At 45.1% G+C, this 23,236-nt stretch overlaps 1 protein-coding gene across 1 annotated transcript in view; it reads right to left on the bottom strand.

Moving 5' to 3' along the window:
* Positions 1–11,118, bottom strand: part of ASTN2 (astrotactin 2) — a 526,582-nt gene extending 515,464 nt beyond the window's left edge. Inside the window, exon 1 of the mRNA XM_069943247.1 lies at positions 10,642–11,118. Within this exon, the coding sequence (XP_069799348.1) occupies positions 10,642–10,930 (289 nt within the window). The 5' untranslated portion in view covers positions 10,931–11,118. The remainder of the gene's footprint in view (positions 1–10,641) is intronic.
* Between the last annotated feature and the right edge of the window lie 12,118 nt (positions 11,119–23,236).

Raw genomic sequence — 23,236 nt, 5'->3', positions numbered from 1 at the left:
CCCGATTGGTCCATGCTGAACAACCGAATTTATTATTTTTGCGGTGTGGAACCAGTTATTTGAATTTTAATGATTTCTTATGGGAACATTTGTTTTGGTTCAAGAGTGGATTTGGATTACAGGCACAGTATTGGAACAAATTATGCTCGTAATCCAAGGCACCACGGTATATATTATACATAATAGGCCATTACTTTACCATCAGTAGTGGATCTGACTTTCCGTCTGCACTACCCCATCAGCTACTGTTGCAGGGACTACGACACTCAGGGTTCTACACTGGTTAATGCTGTACAGCGCCATATTTGTGTTGTGGCTGTGATTGGTATTAAAGTAAGTGACAAAGATGCTATATTAGCCATAGAAGCTATACAAAGTACAGTGTCGCTACTACATTTGGAGTCTATAGGACTGCCACTTGACCTTCTCCATCAGTCCCATATACTTTGAATGGATCAGCTGCGTACATCACTGCTCCATTCAATCTCCGGCTCATTGCAGTAGTAAGATGAAAAGAAAACATCGGACCCTCATTATCATGGCCAGTGAAGATCCCAGCAGTGGAGACACCACTGATCCTGTGGATAGGCGATCAATGAAGATTCTTGGGAGACCCTTTTAGAGGTAATCAATCCGATGGTTTAGGAGGATTTCCTCCTGGTAATGAGGTCTATTACATACAGTTATAGGACTTTTTAGCTCTGCAGATGAGGTTTCCAGTGGTAAATGTTACTTTATCATTTATTATAGAATCAAAAAAATCCTATAAAATATAGAATAGGACGACATTATGGAACAATATGTAGGCTCTTGTGCACTTGTATATGCGTCCTGTAATTGATGGACCATGTATGGTTTGTCTGCCATCTTCACTCCTTCTTCCCTTCAATATGGCTTTCCTTAAAGTGTAACTGTCGATATAAAAATCTTTTGACATGTCATAAACATACGTCAAAAGTTTTGATCAGTCCGGGTCTGAGTGTTCAGATCCGTCCACTCTCCGCTCTGAATTAAAAAAATAAATAAAGAGTCTGACTTATAATGGGCTCCTATTAAGATTTTTTTTTAACTCAAAGCCGGGAGAAGACACGCTGCGTCTTCGGACCTCAGACCCAGACCGATCAAAACTTTTGACATATCCCTATGACATGTCAAAAGTTTTTTTATAATGACAGGTACACTTTAAGCAGTCTAGGGGGAGAAATTTATCAATGGTTTTTGTGTATACTGGTGTAAAGCTGTTTTACAAAGAGTTTACAACTTTTTCCCGTATTTTATGCAAAGATTTGAGAGCACTGTGCAAAAATTGTGAGTGTTGCGAAAGAAAATCTGTGACTTTTTTACACTAATTTTCTGGCGAGATCGTTGATAAATTATCCCTTATGTGTTTTGAACAAAAAAAACAGCAAAATGTTCTGGAATCCCAGAAACCTGCAGAGCAGATCTATACTGGAGTGTATGACCATAGTCACGTGATCACTTCAGCTACTCAATAGAGAATGGTCCCATAAAAAAAAGTGATACTCACTTCCACAGATCCCCCACACGTGCCACTCTATTGTCTTCTGGTCCCGCATCTCATCGCTGCTTGTTCCTGGTTCCAAAATGACATGTTTCAGTGGGACCTGCCTACTTCCCTAATCAATTACTAAGGCAGGGCATCTAAGACATCTTGTGTATGAAACAGGGACAAGCAGTGATGAACTATGGGACCAGAAGTCACTGTAGTTGCAATTGGTCAGGAAAGGTGAGTACTAGGGCTGGGCGATATGGCCAAAAAAATAAAAATTTCGATTTTTAAATTTTTTTGGATCATTCTCAATTTAAATCTCGATTTTTTTTTTCTCCTTGCAGCGTCAGATACTATTTTAATAGTGTTTAGAGACAACTGTATTGCTTCCCACTGTAACAGTGCTCCCCCTGTGCCCCCATGTACTATAGGAGATCTTCTTTGTGCCTCCATATAGGTAGGGTGTAGTAGTGGAAGTTTAGTGGATAAAGGGTGTAGTAGTACAGGTACTGATGAGGGGTGTAGTAGTAGTACAGATACTGATCAGGGGTGTAGTAGTACAGGTACTGATGAGGGTTGTAGTAGTTGAGGTATAGATGAGGGGAGTAGTAGTAGTACAGATATAGAGGAGAACCTGGTATTCCCCTCCTCCTCTTATGCCGGGCACATTCGTTATCCTACTGACATCACATGGAGGTCCCCGGTCTCTTGAGCAGGAAAAGGCCGCAGAGACAACTGAGCTCGGGTGACTGGGGCAAAGGTGATAGCATTGCTGCGGGTGCTGGAACTGTACAGTGGGATTGATCCTCTGCCCCAGTCACCTGAACTTAGCTCGCACCACCAGCCCCGTACCTCCGCCGCACCACCAGCCCTGTACCTCCACCGCTCCACCAGCCCTGTACCTCCACCACTCAGCCAGCCTCGTCCCTCTACCGCTCCACCAGCCCCGTACCTCCGCCACACCACCAGCCCCGCACCTTTGCCGCCCCGCCAGCCCCGTACCTCCACCGCTCCGCCAACTCCGTACCGCCACCGCTCCGCCAGCCTTTTACCTCCACCACTCAGCCAGCCTCGTACCTCCACCACTCCACCAGCCCTGTACCTCCACCGCTCCGCCAGCCCCGTACCTCCGCCGCACCACCAGCCCCACACCTTTGCCGCCCCGCCAGCCCCGTACCTCCACCGCTCCGCCAGCTCCGTACCGCCACCGCTGCACCAGCCTTTTACCTCCACCACTCAGCCAGCCTCGTACCTCCACCACTCCACCAGCCCTGTACCTCCACCGCTCCGCCAGCCCCGTACCTCCGCCGCACCACCAAACCAACACCTTTGCCGCCCCGCCAGCCCCGTACCTCCACCGCTCCACCAGCCCTGTACCTCCACCACTCAGCCAGCCTCGTACCTCCACCGCTCCACCAGCCCCGTACCTCCGCCACACCACCTGCCCCGCACCTTTGCCGCCCTGCCAGCCCCGTACCTCCACCACTCCACCAGCCCCGTACCTCCACCGATCTGCCAGCCTTTTACCTCCACCACTCCGCCAGCCCTGTACCTCCACCACTCAGCCAGCCTTGTACCTCCACCGCTCCACCAGCCCTGTACCTCCACCGCTCCACCAGCCCTGTACCTCCACCGCTCCGCCAGCCTCGTACCTCCGCCGCACCACCAGCCCTGCACCTTTGCTGCCCCACCAGCCCCGTACCTCTACCGCTCCGCCAGCCCTGTACCTCCACCGCTCCGCCAGCCTCCTACCTCCACTGTGCCGCCAGCCCGTACCTTCACCGCGCCCGCACCGCCAGCCCACCCACATTGATTTTTTGTGAAAATTGAATTTACGATTTTCATGAAAAATCAAATCGATTTTCAAATTTTGGGCGAATTAATCGAATTAATTTGATTAATCGCCCAGACCTAGTGAGTACTGTTTATTTTTACAGCACTCCACAACTCTATTTCATAGTCTCCATTCTTGAGATCACAGCGGGCCAACCACTTGGGCATACGAGGATAGGGCATAAAACTACCTCAGATGGGCACATCAGGCTCTATGCTGGTTTCCTGTTTCGACACTTTGCCGCCGTGAAGCCTTCACAGAGCCTAATGAAAGGGTAAAACATCATGTGAACGCGCCTTTATTCTACAGAACTTCTTCTATCAGCTGCCGCAGTACCAGAGGGTCCAGAAAACACATCTTCCATTATTCTAAGCAAGTGCTATCACCCACCATCTGCTGCTCTCCATCATACATTGAGTATTGATTATTTTTGTTCCTTGAATCACAGAATATTCCCTGATGTGTTAATCTGTCTAATGCTGGAAACTGAAGGGGGCAGGAAGAATAATTTATGGCTGTGTAATAACAGCCGTAATCTCCACGGAATCAGAGAGAAAACACATTCTGTAGTGCCGAGAACTTGATGTATGGACTCATCAATTCCGCGGTGGTCACCATGGCTGCTGCATGGGGTCGTCAGGTCTGCTCGTAATATTAGAGATGAAGCTTCATTATAATCTCTGGGACCGGAGCGGCCATTAAGGTTAATGGTTTTCATACCAATGGCAGGATGTAAAGAATGGTGAATTAATTCTACATCATTATTGATAAGTCCTGTTCCTAGCCGGACATCTGTACCTTCTGATATTATTTCTTTCATATCTCTCTCACTGTCTGTCTATATACTCTCTAGTCAGCATTAAGTAAAAAAAAACTCTTAAGGGTATAAACCCACACACCGTATAAGCAGCGTATTTACTGCTGCGATACGCAGCAAACACGCAGCAAATACGCAGCAAAAACGCAGCAGATTATATCTAAATAACTGAACACAGCATCAAATCTGTACCAACAAATCTGCTGCGTATTTGCTGCGTATTTGTTGCGTATCTGCTGTGTATACGGTGTGTGGGTTTGTACCCTAAAGGAATATTATCCAGGATTATAGAAAAGAAACAGCGCCACACCTCAGGATGCATGTGGTATTAGAAACTCTTCTTTCATTTTAATAGAACTGAGCTGCAATACCTTATAGAAACTGAGGACAAGGGTGGCGCTGTTACTAAAAGTAAGCAGCTGTGTTTTTAAGAATCCTTCTAAAAATAGAAATCAACGCTAAAAGAGATAATGTGGCCCATTGTGTACCCAGTCTTGAGATCATGTGGCAGAGCTCTTACAGTAAAGAATCCACACCTGTGACACAGTAAAATGGTAAAATGAATGGGAATTGGCATGGAACCAAGGAATATACGATTTAAAGGGAATCTGTCACTTTGAAAATGCAGTCTAATCTCTACAGAGCTGGAGGAACTGAGCAGATTGGTATATACTTTAGTGGGGAAAGATGTAAATCTCTGCTCACTCTGGGCAAAGTAGTCAAGTGGGCGGTCCTCTTTAGTGATTGACAGATAACTGGGTAAAAGTGTATGTAGAGGGAGGGGTTAATCAATGAGCGGGACCACCCACTTGGTTACTCACTGTGGGCTATGTAGTCAAGTGGGTGGCCCTGCTCTGTGACTGACAAGTTTATTCACACAGATGGTTGTCTATCATGGAGAAGGACCTCCCACATGACTACTTAGATCAGAATGGACAGGGGTTTACATGAATAAATGACAATTTACCCTGAATCTTTTCCTATAAAATTATATATCGGTCAGCTCACCTCCTCTTGCTCAATAATGATGCCTGCAGAGTGGACAGCATTTTAAATGGGACAGGCTGACTTTAGATACTCCCTTCTCCTGATCCACCACAGCTGCCCCTCCGATGCCTTCCGCTCCCTCATCTCATCACTGCTTGTTCCTGTTTCCGTGAGGAGATGTGTTAATAGGACCTACCTACTTACCTAATCACTAACTGAGGCAGAGACACCTCTGTGACCAGGCAATAGTTTAGGGGGCAGGTTCGGCTGAAACAGGGAAGACCAGAAGGAACTGGAGCAGCAATTGTGGGGGATCAGAGGAGGTGAGTATTTTTTTTTTTACATCAGCCCCATGTTTCAAAAAGTTTACGAACCTGAATAACCCCCTTTAAAGACCATACAAGATACATCAAAATTATCTCTGTCATTCAGTAGCATGTAAGCAGCGGTCTTAGTAAATTTCCCCAGTGTTTGGTATTGAGGATGGAAATGATTCTTGTACCTAAATGGCTCCAATAACTTTTATCTTCTACTCTTTATCCTCTATATATACTAACTGTACATATTATATATACACACTATATAAAGCTTTATCCTCTATATACTGTACATATTATATACATGTATATGCACATTCATTGCTTCACTATAAACCTTGGAATCCTTAAAGGCCAACTTAAGCAAAAAAAATATTTTCAAATCTTCCGGTACCAAAACGTTATATAGATTTGTAAATTATTTCTATTTAAAAATATCAATTCTTCCAGTACTTACCAGCTGCTGTATGTCCTGCAGGAAGTGGTGTTTTCTTTCCTGTCTGACACAGTGCTCTCTGCTGCCACCTCTGTCCATGTCAGGAACTGTCGAGAGCAGGAGAGGTTTTCTATCTAGGATTTGCTACCATCCTGACATGGACAAAGGTGGCAGCAGGGAGCCCCGTGTCAGACTGGAGAGAAAATACCACTTCCTGTAAGGCATCCAGCAGCTGACAAGTACTGGAAGACATGAGATTTTTTTTTTTTTTTTTAAGTAGTTTACAAATCTATATAACTTTTTTGCCACCAGTTGACTTGGAAAAAATAATGCTGGAGTATCCCTTTCAAACTTGTAACAACTTTTTTACTTTTATCTGCTTCAAATCTCCAAGTCTCCCTTAAAGGGCTTTTCCACTAATACCAATGTATAGTAAAGTTTTGTCACTTCTAACACCTACATAAAGTATATAAATAACAGTGACCGGTTAACCTTCTGATTATTAGCTCCGCACATCACCAATCAGCTAGTTTTAGCGGCAAACACATGAATTACTGCAGGTGCTATCTGCCCTGTGTGAATCCATCCTCAGGCCATGTTCACAGCTGGTATTCTGAGGTATAAAATAGCTGTATACACCTAAAAATATATCTCGCTTATGGGGTTTTTTCCATTGAATTCTAACGTATTAAGCCGGAAAACACTTCTGTGCATAAAAACAACACAAATAGAAAAAGAGAAAAAATGCTGAAAAGTTTGAGGCTTGTTCAGTTTGTAGAATAATATTTTAAAGCCTCAAATTATATTTAAAGGGGTAGTGCAGCGCTAAGAAATTATTCACAGAATAGCACACATTACAAAGTTATACAACTTTGTAATGTATGTTATGTCTGTGAATTGCCCCCTTCCCTGTGTCCCCCCACCCCCGCACGTGTACCTGGAAGTGTGGTGCATTATACATACCTGATCCGTGCCGACCCCCTTCCCTGATCTTCTGTGCCACGACGTCATCTTCGGCCGGCCGGCCGAAGCTCTCCGATCGTCCTGAGTGCCAGCCACCCTCTGCCGCGTCATCAGATGCTCAGCCGCGATTGGCTGAGTATAACTGTGCTCAGCCAATCGCGGCTGAGCATCTCATGGCGGGGCAGGGGGCGGCCAAAGATGACGTTGTGGCACAAGATGGCGAACGGGCGCGACACGGATCAGGTAATGTAAAATGCACCAACACTTTCGGGTACACGTGCGGGGGTGGGGAGACACAGGGAAGGAGGCGATTCACAGACATAACATACATTACAAAGTTGTATAACTTTGTAATGTGTGTTATTCTGTGAATAATTTCTTAACGCCGCACTACCCCTTTAAATTATTTTCCATAGGTTTTACACAATCTTGGACCTTGCTCAGCAGGGCTGATGTCGCTTACTGTAGAGTGGGTGTGGCTTCTGTAACAGGGATGTGGCTGACTGTAAAGTGGGTGTGGCTTCTGTAACAGGGATGTGGCTGACTGTAAAGTGGGTGTGGCTTCTGTAACAGGGATGTGGCTGACTTTAGAGTGGGTGTGGCTTCTGTAACAGGGATGTGGCTGACTGTAGAGTGGGTGTGGCTTCTGTAACAGGGATGTGGCTGACTTTAGAGTGGGTGTGGCTTCTGTAACAGGGATGTGGCTGACTGTAGAGTGGGTGTGGCTTCTGTAACAGGGATGTGGCTGACTTTAGAGTGGGTGTGGCTTCTGTAACAGGGATGTGGCTGACTGTAGAGTGGGTGTGGCTTCTGTAACAGGGATGTGGCTGACTGTAAAGTAGGTGTGGCTTCTGTAACAGGGATGTGACTTGCTGTACAGTGGGTGTGGCTACTATAACAGGGGTGTGGCTTCCTGTAAAGTAGATGTAGCTTCTGTAGCAGGGACATGGCTTAAAGAAGTTGTTCAGGATTAGAAGAATCACGACTACTTTCTTGTAAAATCCTCAGTTTGTGTGTACTATTACAATTCCAGATAGAAATACAGATCCATTCACTTCAATGGAACTAAGTGCTAAACCCAAAACCTGTTTCTAGAAGAAAGCAGCAATTTTTTTAAAGGCTGGAAAACCCCTTTTGCTTATGATTAGTACACTACTAAAGGATAGTACAAACAGGCTGGGTCCACAGGCTTTTTCCGATGGACACATACATGCTACATGTTATACTTTTATAAAAATGTACGCATTAAACTGCTGCTGAAACTGCAACCAATTGACTCACATTATACAAAAACAAAATTTTTTTTTACTGTAATATGTATAAATATATATATATATATATATACATTTTTCCCTTTGCTGTATACAATAACATAGTCCACAAGGATTTTGCATACATTAAAAGTAATGAAATAGAAACATAAAACACAGTGTGACCACAGTCTTACAATAGACAACTCTCTGGCTATGTTTTTGACCAATTTTTTGACGTAATTGAACAAAAATGGGACGAAAGGCATAAACACATCAGTTTTTACAGCCGTTACTTGCTGTTTGGTCCTTCTTCTTTTGAAGAATGAGTTTGGAGCCTGCTGATAAGTTCCTATAGTGTACGGGGTGCTGAGGATGAAGATTAGTTTTTACCTTGATCCTTGGTGACGTTTTCAGGAACTTTTTAGTTTAGCGGATGTGTAAATGAGGCGGTTTGGTGCGCTGGGGGCAGGACTTCCACTATCAGTGCACAGATCTGCCCCGGCCGACTGCCCCTTCTAATGAATATTCATCCAGCCATCTGCAGAGATGTCAGAGCAGAGCGCCGCCCCAATATTTATTAGGATGGGCCAGCCGGGGTGAATCGGTGTACTGCAGGTGGTAGTCCCACCCCCAATGCACCAAACGGCCTCACTTACATAAACTACAAATTTCCGGAAAAAAAAAGAAAAAAGCCTCAAGGATCAAGGTAAGATACTTACCTTCATCCTCAGCGCCCCATGTTCATACACTGATGCAAATACTATGTGTGAACGTAGCCTTAGGGACATCTAAAAAAAAAAAATGGTGATAGTTTTCCTTTAAGGCTTAAAGTGTCACTGTCAATAGTCCAGGCGATTAAATTGTAATTGGGTTTATTAGGCAAATATGTCATTATCTGCATTCAAAAAGACTTTCCCCAGCCCCCCCCCCCCTCCTCTCTCTCTTACTAACTGCTCATTATCAGGAAATCTCGACTCTTTTACATCAGTCGAGCCGTGTCTGTTCTAAGGAGAGGGGAGGAGGGAGATTAGTCACCAGCAGAGAGCAGAGAACAAAGGATAACACAGGGGGAGCTGCATGAAAGCCGCTATTCAGAGGTCAGAGAGGTCAGTGCTGTCTGTCAGAGGAGATAGCTGGTGATGTAGCTGTAAATTAACTCTTTGTTGTCCTGTTTTGGTGCCTCATCTCCCTCCACCACTCCCCTCTCCATAGAAAACCATGAAGACAGGGGGGAGAGCTTCAAACTGCTTTTTCATGATAAAAATGCATTTTTCGGCCAATAAACCCAATTACAAAGTTTCTTAAAATCGCCTGTACTTTTGATTTCTGCAAAAAAAATAATAATTAAACAACAGTGACACTTTAAAAACGAACGTGTGAACACAGACTACAGATTTTCAACATTGTCACTGCTCACAATGCGGACCTGTCTAGTCTAAGTTTATACAGTTTATACAGTAAATGATTAAGCGCATCGGCGCGAAACACATAGGTCCGGTTATGGAGTATCGTTTTTAATGCAGGAATAAAAGTTATATTTTAACAGTTCACGTCCTCTGGTGCTGGCTCCGCCACCTACTACTTTCAGCTTTTTCCTACAGATTTTCAAACATTGCCACTGCTCACAATGCGGACTTGTCTAGTCTAAGTTTATACAGTACCAAACACTAGACAGAACTTTTCCTGGTCACGTGATCACTGTAGCGTGTAGCAACCATCACATCACATGACCGGGACAGACTATAGAGTACTTATAGAAACTGCCTCACTTTACAATCACTTCTCCTCGCTCACTTTATGGCAATGACGTGTACGGCACACCATGTGACATTTGTCAGGCGGTTACCAATAGCGACACCGGGATGTACGGAGCCTGTAGTCACCTCTGATGATGGATGAGATCTAATGACTTTATTATATATATCACAGTACAGGCGTCAAACTTGGAGCTGTCCAGCTGCTGCAAAACTACAACTCCCAGCATGCCTGGACAGCCGAAGCTGCTGCAAAACTACAACTCCCAGCATGCCTGGACAGCCTTCGGCTGCTGCAAAACTACAACTCCCAGCATGCCTGGACGGCCAAAGCTTCTGCAAAACTACAACTCCCAGCATGCCTGGACGGCGGAAGCTGCTGCAAAACTACAACTTCCAGCATGCCTGGACGGCCGAAGCTGCTGCAAAACTACAACTCCCAGCATGCCTGGACGGCCGAAGCTGCTGCAAAACTACAACTCCCAGCATGCCTGAACAGCCGAAGCTGCTGCAAAACTACAACTCCCAGCATGCCTGAACAGCCGAAGCTGCTGCAAAACTACAACTCCCAGCATGCCTGGACAGCCGAAGCTGCTGCAAAACTACAACTCCCAGCATGCCTGGACAGCCTTCGGCTGTCCAGGCATGCTGGGAGTTGTAGTTTTGCAGCAGCTGTGGGGCCAGGACAGCCCTGTAGTATGTCTCTATGAGATCTCCCGGTATCTAGCATCCTCCGGTAGTCACCCTCCCCCCGGTCCCCGGTCCCTCACCCAGGGTGAAGTAGGGCGGCTCGGTATTGTGCAGGTCGTCCCTCACGGACACGCTCCCAGGCGCCTCGCTGTGGACATGCAGGGGAAGTCGGGAATCCCCGGGTCCGGGATGCGCTGAGGACACGGCGGCGCCGCTCCAGCTCAGCTCCCGCTCCCTCAGCGCCGGTAACGTGGACACGGTGACCGTCTTGAGCAGACATCCCTGCGGCGGGGAGGACGAGCGGGCTATGTAGGGGAGCACAGCCAGGAGGCCCAGACACAGGACAGAGGGCATGGTGCCGCTGCTCATACTGCTGCCGCCGCCGCCTCACGATCCCAGTCTATGGACGGACATCAGACAACCCGCGTCCTCCAGTGTAGTTAACTCCAAATCTCCCGGCAACGTCCGCGTCTCCGCGTCTCCCTCATCTCACACAGCGATCGCCCCCTTTAACTCTATGTTTCTGGCAGCCACCTCTCAGGCGTCGCTGCTGTCCATTTATTACACGCCCTCTTAACATTATGTCTCCGGGCAACAGCCAATCAGCGACGGGTACAGCCGTCCGCTGGCCACGCCCCCTTATCCATTTATGGTAGCGTCTCCCGGCGACGGCCAATCAGAGTGGCCGGTTTGTGTGAGGATGCTCCAGTGATGTGTCCGCTATCAAACCGGGAAAAACCGAGCGCCCGGTAAGGGGAGACGGAGGTGTCCGGTCAGGTGAGGGGTGACGGGGCTCGTGTCACCTCACAGGACGGGAGTAACTGACCGGACAGCCGCTGGACGTGATGTTCGGTCTCTTCAGCCGTGTCCTGAAGCAGCATGTCCGCCCTCAGCGTATATTAACGGCAATAAAGTCCTTGACGTGTCCTTCCCTGAGCGGGTGTGGGGAGGGGGAGACGCCGGGGGTCCTCGAGGGCCACAGAGCAAAGTTAGGGAAGGGCCCCGCCACCTACTGACGGTGAGCGGAACTGCAGTAGTGAATATCTAGCTAACTTCCAGGTGTCTGGTGGGGGCCCCATAGCGGCTGCTAAACTGGTCCCAGTACAGTTACACCAGTGACCCTATTAGGGTGTGTGTGGGGGCATGAAAACTTACCCATGTGTCGCCCATCTGGAAGCCAGCCCAGGTCCACGTAGGGTCTGACATTAAAGGGGTAGCTCACCCCCCAAAATTATATCAAACCACCTGGTGCTAGGACGTGACGGAGATCTGTAATTTACTTCTATTAAAAAAAACTCATCTTCCAGTACTTAACAGCTGCTGTATGTCCTGCAGGAAGTGGTGTATTCTTTCCAGTCTGACACAGTGCTCTCTGCTGCCACCTCTGTCCGTGTCAGGAATTGTCCAGAGCAGGAGCACATCTCCATAGAAAACCTCTCCTGCTCTCCAGGCTGGAAAGTATACACCACTTCCTGCAGGACATACAGCAGCTGATAAGTACTGGAAGACTGGAGATTTTTAATAGCAGTAAATTGCAAATTTCTGGCACTTTCTAGCAGCAGTTTTGAAAGAATTTTTTTTTCCGGTGAACTATCCCTTTAACTCCTAGACGACCCTGGGGCTACTTTTACGTCCTGGGTTGCCTAGGGGACTTCAGAGTCCCTGCTCTAAACCGCCGCGGTCGCGGGTGCCACTTGTAGCACGGAACCGCAGCTATTAGCGGGCACAGTCTGAAGGTGACAGCTGCATCTGAATACTTTTTGCCGCCGTTCGTCGGTTATATAGTAGGGGGATCAACCCCCCACAATGTTGTTGTGGAGGCGAGATCCCCGCGTCTGGCATCGGCCGGGGTCTGCACCGTAATGGCACTGATCCCGGCTCGGCACTGCTTTCAGCTGCTGCATCTCATGTGCCTATCTGATTGATCTATGCTGTATAACTAAACTGCAAAGATCTCAATAAGAGATCAGTGTGCTTATACTAGAAGTTCCCCAGGGGGAATAACCCTAACCCCAGGGGGAATAACCCTAACCCCAGGGGGAATAACCCTAACCCCAGGGGGGAATAACCCTAACCCCAGGGGGGGAATAACCCTAACCCCAGGGGGGAATAACCCTAACCCCAGGGGGAATAACCCTAACCCCAGGGGAAATAACCCTAACCCCAGGGGGGAATAACCCTAACCCCAGGGGGAATAACCCTAACCCCAGGGGGAATAACCCTAACCCCAGGGGGAATAACCCTAACCCCAGGGGGGCTTCTAGCATAAGTGTAAAAAGAAAAAAAAAGTGTTCTCATAAGTAAAAAGCCCCCTCCCCTAATAAAAGTTTGAATCATCCTCCTTTTCCAATGTTATAAATAAAAATAAATAAATAAACATGTTTGCTATCGCCGCGTCCATAATCGCCAGAACTATTAATTAATCACATTCCTGATCTCGCACGGTAAACGGCGCAAAAAACTCCCAAAGTGCTAAATTGCGCATTTTTGGTCGCATCAAATCCAGACAAGTTGTAATAAAAAGCGATCAAAAAGTCGTATATGCGCAATCAAGGTACCGATAGAAAGAACACATCATGGCGCAAAAAATGACACCTCACACAGCCCCATAGACCAAAGGATAAAAGCGCTATAAGCCTGGGAATGGAGCGGTTTTAAGGAACGTATATTTGTTAACAATGGTTAAAATTTTTTACAGGCCATCAGATACAAGAAAAGTTATACATGTTATATATCGTTGTAATCGTAACGACTTGAGGAACATATATAACAAGTCAGTTTTACCCCAGGGTGAACGGCGTAAAAACAAAAACCCTCCAAATAAAAAAAAAATTCTTTTCTATTTCACCACACATTGAATTTTTTCCTGATTTCGCAGTGTACTTTATGAAAAAAATCAGCCTGTCATTGCAAAGTACAATTAGTGGCGCAAAAAATAAGGGCTCATGTGGGTTTCTAGGTGAAAAAATGCAAGTGCTATGGCCTTTTATGCACAAGGAGGAAAAAACGAAGTTGCCCCTAGCAACCAATCAGACCTTTTATTTTCCAAAGAGTCTTTGAGGAATGAGAAGTGGAATCTGATTGGTTGCTAGGGGCAACTGAGACAGTTTCACTTTACACCAAGTTTAATAAATCTTCCCCTATGTGTATACACTGCAGCAAATCGTCAACAACGGCCGTGATTAATACTTTACTTACGTTGTGTAAACATGGCCTAAATCCTATATTGGATGGAATACTGGTGTTATATTGCCGGGGTTTTCTTTGTGCTTAAAAAACACTTGAAAACGGCAGTGATCTCTTTTGTATAAATGCCAATGAAAAGCTGTGAAGAAGGGTGCAGGACAGCTCTCTTGTGTCACCTTTTGAGGACAGCTTTCCCTTTAAAGTGAATCTGTGACCCCCTAAGTGCTTACCAAGCTGATGGCACCGCTGGATAGATAATTAAAAGCATTCACCACATACATTACCATTGTTGCCTATGCCTGTGTTTTTATTTTCATTAAAAAAAACTTTATTTGGACTGTGAATGGTGTCAAAGAGGCAGAGCCTTCAGTTGTCTAGGTCCTAGCACCGCTATGCCTTACCATCATGATTATGCAAGGGGGTTATACAGCATGGAAAGGCATAGCACCCCTAGGGCTTAGATAACAATAGTCTCCACCTCTTTGACACCATTCACAACCCAAATGTGTTTTTTTTTCTTTCTTTTTTCTGAAAAATACATAGACTCAGGCAATAAATCAGCTCAGTGAGCAGTCAGGGTTTTTTCAGGCAATTAAAACACATTACAAAGTTACATAACAACCCCCCCCCCCCCCCCCGATGTAATATTCCGCCCCAGATAACTCACTGCTTGCTCAGCTCCGATTGGCTGACCAAGCTGTCAGTCATCTAACACTCTCCAGCCCCCTGTACGATGTCACACAGGGGGAATGAGAAGAATTAGTTGCTGCCCGGAGCTCCGGGCACCCATGATCGGCAAGCAATTTAAAGAGGATGTACCACCAGGTACGTCCTCTTTAACCTGACACAGGGAAAGAACGGCGCCGTCACAGGGAAGCCGATGCCGCGGTCCGCTTTTCGAACCGCGGCCCGGTTGCCCTGTACGGCGCCGTTTTTTCCACGTTTACCGGCCGGTGCTCAAGCACTGGAGGTAGGCCGGCCTGCCCCCAGTGGGAGGGGATTCCCTCCCCTCTATGACGCGGTTCTGTTAGTTTATAGTAAAATTGCTCAGTGTACAGTATTAGTAACTGTACTCACTGTATATACTGACAGCAGCTCCCTGTGTACCTCATAGACCTAACATAAGACTCTCCTCCTCCAGGCTGGGCTGTCCTGCTGTGTAGGGATTCTGCCGACATGGAGGAGCATGTGACGATGCCCCGCCCCCCAGTGTCCTTTAGTGAGCCTGTATATGCCTATGGATGACATGGGGGGGCATGGTCACGTACTCCTCCATGTCAGCCATATTATGGACAGAATCATCACACAGCAGGACAGCACAGCCTGGAGGAGGGGAGCCTGATATTAGTTCTATGACACAAAGGGAGCTGCTGTCAGTATATACAGTGAGTACAGTTACTAATACTATACACTGAGCAATTTTACTACAAAGTGGCCAACCCCTGTAAGGCTGTGTTCCCACACAGTATTTTTAGTCAGTATTTTGCAACCAAAACCAGGAGTGGATTGAAAACACAGAAAGGCTATGTTCTCACACTGTTTGAAAACAACCACCATTATTTGCCATTAAAAGTGGAACTCCACATAAGGAAAACTTGTTTTCTATTAAAAGTACATTAAAAATTACATAGATGTGTCTATATAATGTATTACCATATCTGTGCGGTTCTGCCACACTGGTAGCTGATAGAAATTCAGGAAGTGAAGAAAAATGGCCCCTGTGCCAAGCCACATTGTCTCCTGCTCCTTCTTCTCTCCCACCTTAGGAGACAAATCTTCCATGCCTCTGTCTAACATTGGGTGTGTTTGCTGAGCGCAGGCTGATGATGCAGACAGGGGGCAGGGCGTGATCTTACAAGAGGCTTGGCTGGATCCCCCAATCCCCTGAGTGATTCACCATCTCTGAACGGCCAGAAGCAGCGAAATTAGGGCTGTGTTCACACATGTTGGAGTTTCATTGCAGTACTGCAGCGTATTCACAAAAATGATCCCACCTGGGGAAAAAACAAAGCATAAACAGTATGTAACATAATATCAGATAAAGTCTTTATTGTGGGGGTCAACCTCAAAGATAAAAGATGCTTAATCATAATACGTGCATGGAGATTAAAAGAAAAAATGTAATTTAATTTAAAAAGTTCTGTTTTCCAATATCGGTGTTACCGTTAGAGAATATAGTGTGCTGTGTGGGGGGGGGGGGGAAGACAATGAAACTGCAATGTGTGAACACAGCCTAGATGTTCTGAAACAGATTTGGGCGGGGATTAGGCAGGGTGGAGGACTGTGATGAACAGCTGAGAGAAAGCATTGCATTCTGGAACCTGTAGTACTGTGTACAACTGCTCAACCAGGAAATACAGAAACACAAAACAGAACAAAACCCCCCAAAACAAATGAATTATTGGTAGTTTCAAAACTGGGATGGACAGGTAAGTAATGCTTTATGCTTCTGAAGAAGGCTCTTCTTTTTTTTTTACCTCTACCTTGAGTTCCCCTTTAAATGACGGCCATCCACTAAATTTCAATAGTGTGAGAACATAGCCTTTCTGTGTTTTTAATCCACTCCTGGTTATGGTTCAAAAATACTGTGTGGGATCATAGCCTGAAACTGCATAATCAGGGTATCAATGTAATAAAAACTAACCGTCAGAAAAAAAGGCAATGTTGTGTCACCACTGTATACCTAAAAATGTAGTAGTGCAACATATCATCATATAACAGAGATTCACGTACATGAGTGCCTGTGTTAGTGGTCGGTCGCCATACCCCCCCCCCCCCCCGCTCATTAGTGTAGAGTATATATATATATATATATATATATATATATATAATATAATGTAAAAGTTGTCACTATAGCAGTTTTTCCCTTCTTATAGGTTCACTTTGAGGGTTTTAGATGATCACTGTGATTTGTGTCTACTCACCTGCACCCATTACCCCTGAATCACGTAGACACACTGACAGAGGGGGCTGACGGAGTGAAGTTTAGAAGGTGTGATTATTTTTCCTGTCGTGCTCATGGCTCATTAATACCATGAGGCATATTCAGCCCATTACTCAGTTCTCTATCAATACACCCGACCTGCAGGAATAGGTAATAGTAACACACTAAGTAATATGCACGGCTGCTTCTGCCTACACCGCACTTTTTATAAGATAGTTAAATAAAAATAGTCCTTCCATCCAAGCTTATCAGCGTGATGGATTTCCAAAAAAGATTAACTGGGAACACACAAATGACAATGTATCAGGGCTAATAACACACCGCAGAGATTTACAGTTTTCTGTGCAGTTCAAGTTCATTGGTTGACATGATTCACTGCAGTAATATAATATATAATACAGCACATATTGAATTAATAGCATTACTTCACTCAATGCACATGGATATACCAGCATAGAGAACGTACTTTAACCCCTTGCCTCGGCAGCTATTTTTGGCCTTAATGACTCACCCCCATTTCTCAAATCTGACATGTGTCACTTTATGCGGAAATAACTTTTTAATAATTTTACCCATCCAAGCGATTCCAAGTTTGTTTTCAGTGACACAATGTACATTATGTTAGTTGTAAAATCAGAGACGAAAGTGATACTGAAGTCTAGCGGGGGAGATCAGGCGGTACCGAGAGCCGAGGACTCGAAGAATGAGCCAAAAGTAAGAAACATCAGGAAGCTAGTACGCAATCACGGGTGCCCGTCAGAGGCATACACCATTTTAAATCCTTTTTAAACATGGAAAACTGGCCTGGCTAGCCTGCTCTCCTATTGTTTGGCCAACCCTCCAAACATGAGGGCTGGCTGCAAGGGAAACCCCGGCTTGCTCCCATTACTGACTGGAAAGGAAAGTTCACTAAAAGAGACTAGGGCAACTCTAGCATGCTCCAATCTGATTGTTTGGCATATGAGCCTATAGGAGATAGTGGCGGTCTGCTGCCGCTGCTCCTGTTGCACAGAACAATGGCAGCAGATCGTTACTATCGCTGTCAACATGTTGAAAGACGTGAAAAAACAGCGATCAGCTGACATCTTGCATGTCAGCTGATTGTTGCCTTTTATTACATGAAACGATAATGGCCGATAATCGCTTTGTGTAATAGGGCCTTTAGGGTAGCCTCACACGTACCGTATTGCAGCTGATTTTTGCTGCGGATCCACAGCAGATTTGACTAAATGAATAACACAGCATTAAACCCGCACTGTAAAATCCGCTACGCATCCACAGCGGATTTTACAGTGCGGATTTAATGCTATGTTCATTCATTTAGTCAAATCCGCTGCGGATCTGCTGTGGATCCACAGCAGAAAATACGGTATGTGTGAAGCTACCCACAGCACTTGTCCATTCACAACCCATGGGATAGATTGGCAGGAAAATGCAGAGATTATTTTCATTTTACATTTTTTCCATACCCTAAATATACTGTATAAGGCTATGTTCACACATTGTTTTTTCACACATCCATTTAAAACGACATCTGTCGGCTGGCAGTGCGTAAGGCAGTCATAAATGAGACGTGGAGAGAATCTCAGTACAAAATCATACACCACGCAACCTATGGGTTTAACCTCCCTAGGACTCTAGCGAACCTGGAGCGTATTGAGGCTTGCCCTAACTGTAATACCAGATGCACGGACCTGGTGCATGGCCTAGTCACGTGCCCCTGTCCAGGCACTTTTGGGTCTCCTTTAAGGAGATCTTGCAGAGTAGACTCAAGGAGGGAGCTTTATGAAAGGGTGTAAATATACACCTGGCGTAAACTGCCCACAGCAACCAATCACAGCTCAGCTTTCAGCTCTGGTAAAATATAAGAGGAGCTGTGATTGGTTGCTGTGGGCAGTTTACACCAGGTGTATATTTACATATTTGGACCCGCTAACACTCTTGTTTCATATCCCTCCTGAAGGGAGCAAACTGACCACTCTTAGTCATGTGTTCATTCTAAGGGCTCGTTCACACAGAGCAAAAGCAGCTGAATTTCTGCGCTGAATCAGCGCTGAAATTTCAGCCGTTAAAATAGGTGCAGAGCTAATTTCCATTGTGTTGAATGGAAATTCTGCTCTTCAGTTCACACGGTGGAATTTCCGCACTGAACTAATCCGCTTTCCTCCAGAAGAATGAACATGTTCATTCTTCCGCTAGCGGAAGCCTATACAAATCAATGGGGCTCTGATTTTCTGTTTCAGCGCGGAATACGCGCGTATTCAGCGCGGAATACAAGCGTAATACAAGCGGAAATTACGCGCTGAATCAGTGCGGAAATGGGGAAAAAAGGGGGGGAGGAGGATTCTAGTATATATTCTGGTATAGTCTAGTTTACTCGTCAAATACTCGCTGAATTTCAGCGCTGAATGCATGCGGATTCAGCGCGGATTCCTCGAGTATTCCACACTGAATTTGTCAAGAGCTGATTACGAGCTGAACACTTTCCTAGTGGAATACGCAGGGATTCTGCTTATATTCAGCTCGGAATTCAGCATCAGTTGATTTCAGGCGGAAATATTTCCTCGAGTAATCCGCCCCTTTTGCTCTGTGTGAACGTAGCCTAATAGCCAAAAGGTGTCTGTTAGCCAAATGGTTAGTTCTTCAAATGCCACAAATGGAATAGGTCACCCTTCAGGTGAAAAAATACATGTACTTCGACCATATGGAAGTCTCACGATCGCTTGAGAAACTAACCAAAGGCTTCTTAAAAAAGTGGAAAACATTTATTTGTAATTTTCTATCGCATGATGAAATCCAAGAATTAATGATCCAGTTAAAAGACTCAACTTGGTATTTGCTGGATGTGGCCGGAGCACTAGGCAAGTTGAAAATTGTGCACTAAAGACCAGGGTTAGGGCCCTATTCCACCGGACGATTATCGTTTGCATAATCGTTAACGATTAACGATCTCAAACGACCGCTATTGCGAAAGACCTGAAAACGTTCACTCATTTCCATGGAACGATAATCGTTACTTATGATCGTAATTGCGATCGTTTTTCTTCGCTATTTATTCGCTATTGCGTTCGTATCTATTGCGAGCGACCAAACGATGTCTTTTTCAATGCGAACGTTTTGCGAACGAGCAACGATAAAAATAGGTCCAGGTCTTATAAAGCGATCAACGATTTCTCGTTCGGTCGTTAATCGTTAACTGCATTTCAACCGAACGATTGTCGTTTAGATCCGAACGATTTAACGATAATCTGAACAATAATCGTCTGGTGGAATAGGGCCCTTAGAGTTATCCTATGATACCTTTTCTACCTCCTTTAGGATGGTGCGGGGGGATGGACCGTGAGTAGGGTGGGGAGATTTTCTAAAAACATGACCGTTTTGATGTAACATGTTCGCTTTTGTTATTTACTGCAGAGTCTCGGGCCTATGTTAGGCCAGTCGACATGTACTGTCAACTTGTCACAATGGTGGAATTTCCCATCCACCCTGTTTGTACCTTAAAAATGTTGAAAATGAATAAAAAATTGTTAAAAAAAAAAAACGACATCTGTCATTTTGAGTCTAAAATAACGGATGTCATTTAGCTGTCTGGCCTTCCCTTAGTGCAATGACTGGTGTTGGTACATTATTCTAGTTTAGGATACTAATTGCCCTTTGGATGAGGCTTATTTGAAAAGGAGAAAAAACTTGTGTGTGCACGACTAATAAAAAACGTCCGCTGTTTGCAAAAGACGTCCGAAAATAATTATCATGATCATTATTTCGACGTCCGCAGTAAAAACGTCCACGTCCGTTATTCAATGCATTGTGTGCATTGAACGTCCATCTTTCCATTGACTTCAATGCATTGCCATTGAAGCCAGTTAAATTGCAGCAAAAATTGACTTTTTTTAAATATCAAAATCTGGCGCCTTTTTTTTTTTATTTTGACATTGTGTGAGCATAGCTTATTAGAGCATATCAGAAAAAAGCCTCTTGTGCTGTAGAACTCCGGAAAATGAGAGTATATGCTCAGAAATGGAAACATCATTGTCAGTAGTTGACTACATCCAATCCAGTAAACTGAATGGGCTTGGCTTTGCTATGTTGCAGTACATGTTGGCTTACCTCTCTTCCAGTATATCAAATGTGGGCGTTTACAAATGTGAACGTAGCCTAACCAAGAAAACACGTCTACAATGTAAGCAGCCAGACTATCCACTGTAGTTGTCCAACGCTGCAATTGCTAAATTTATTTTATTTCACTTCTGAAGGGCCAAAGTGGTGCTGCCAGGGCATTGACGTGCACAGGCCACACCTCTATGACACTTCAGAGCAACAAAAAAGCTTTTTTTTTTTTTTGGTGATTTTTATTTGGGTAGGTAAGTGCACCCTGAGACAACTACAATAAAATACTGTGCAGCCATGTAACAGTTTGGGACGTCTTTTTCTAGCCAACAGTTCCCCTTTAAGGACCACAGAAATTTTTTCCTTTTTTTATTTTTTAATTTTCAGGCTTGATTTTGAGGCTTGTTTTGTTGCATATTGTTTACCATTTATTAACTTTCTCTGGGGGAAAAGAAACAACAGCAATGATGTCATTGTTTTGTTACATATGTAATGGAAACATGGGCTATGTACTAATTAGTGATGAATTTTTTTCATGGTGGGGGATGGAAAACGCTGTTTTCTTTAGGCTTTTTTTTTTTTTGCTTTTTTCTTATTATTTATCATACGATTTAATTGGCATGATGACTTTATTATATGTATCATTATGATTGCAGTAATACCATGTATGTGTATTTTTATTAACATGTTAACACAATTAAAACACCTCTTTATAGAAAGAAATACTTTTCTTAATTAGCTATATTTAATTATATTTTTGGTCTCACGAATATATTTCACCATACAATGTTTTGATCGGGTGCTTTTGGAATTGCATGTGGGCGAAACCACCCCCCGCCCCCCTATTAAGGATCTAAATAAAGAAAGAGAAAAGTAGCCTAGAGAATCTCACTAGGGAAAAGCTGAGACAACTTCTTAGTGTTGCACCCCTCCAGTGTCACAGTGCTACAGGGGGGTCAGGTCATAGTTTATATGTGCGTGTTGGGAGTGCCATCAGTGCACTTTGACAAGTCTCTCCCTGCAAGGAAAAACATTTTCACACAAAAATAGAAAATGTCAGATTTATCAAACTAATTTAAATAATTAGTAGTAATAGTGCATGCTAGTAGTAGAAACATAGAAGAATTTCGACAGAAAAACATCCCCTCAGGGGTTGCATCCGGCCCTGAGATCTCCCGAGGCGGCCCACGGCCCTCCTGTGTCTGGCGGGTGCCGCAAACAATATAAAATTGAATGCAACAACCGCCAGACATAGGAGGATGCGGTGCGTTCTGGCCCCTGCCCTACTAGAGCAGTGCAGTTCTTCTTTCTCCTGTGGGTCGTGCACAGTGAGGTCATTTCATTGTGCGCTGCCTGCAGGAGAAGACCAGCAAAGACTACAAGAGAGAGAAGAGGACCCAGGCAGGTGAGTGGGATGTTAATTTTTTTTTTTATTTAGTACGGACTACCAGAGGCATCACTGGGAGTTAACTAGACTACCAGGGGCATCACTTGGGGTTAACTAGACTACCAGGGGGATCACTTGGGGTTAACTAGACTACCAGGGGCATCACTTGGGGTTAACTAGACTACCAGGGGCATCACTGGGGGTTAACTAGACTACCAGATACATCATTGGGGGTTAACTAGACTACCAGAGGCCTCACTGGGGTTTAACTAGACTACTAGGGGCATCACTAGGGGTTAACTAGACTACCAGGGGCATCACTGGGAGTTAACTAGACTACCAGAGACATCACTGGGGGTTAACTAGACTACCAGAGGCATCGCTGGATGTTAACTAGACTACCAGAGGCATCGCTGGATGTTAACTAGACTACCAGGGGCATTACTGCTGGCTAACTAGACTACCAGAGGCATCAATGGAAGTTAGCTAGACTACAAGAGGCATCACTGGGGGTTAACTAGGTCTACCAGGTACCAGGTATTGGTTGTACCTTTAGCTATACAGCCTAGCTTCATAGGACTTTATCTACAAGGAAGCTAAGGGACATTTTGTGGGCAGGCTGTAGTTACCATACAAAGGTTTTAAGAGGTTGTGTGGCAATGCAAATATAACTATAGAATAAGGACAAACTAAAAGGTCAATAATAGGGATGGTCCGAACCGAGTTCGGTTCAGGTTCGTACGAATCCGAACTCTCGGAAATGATTCCCGCTGTCTGCCCTCTCCGTGGAGCGGGTGGATACAGCGGGAGGACCGCCTGGAAAACTGGGATACAGCCATAGCCATAGGCTGTATCCCAGTTTTCCAGGCGGGCCTCCCGCTGTATCTACCCGCTGCACGGAGCAGGCAGACAGCGGGAATCGAATGCCGAGTGTTCGGGTTCATACGAACCCGAACCTCGGCAGTTTCGGACCATCCCTAGTCAATAAATTTAAATGATCTCCAGTAAATGCCCATACAACCAATTACTGTCCATACCAGTGCCTTGCTTC

The sequence above is a fragment of the Dendropsophus ebraccatus genome, chromosome 10, assembly GCF_027789765.1.
Source record: "Dendropsophus ebraccatus isolate aDenEbr1 chromosome 10, aDenEbr1.pat, whole genome shotgun sequence".
Classification (NCBI taxonomy): Eukaryota; Metazoa; Chordata; class Amphibia; order Anura; family Hylidae; genus Dendropsophus; species Dendropsophus ebraccatus.
The sequence above is the reverse complement of the archived record's forward strand: the minus strand, read 5'-3'. Positions and strand labels throughout refer to the sequence as shown.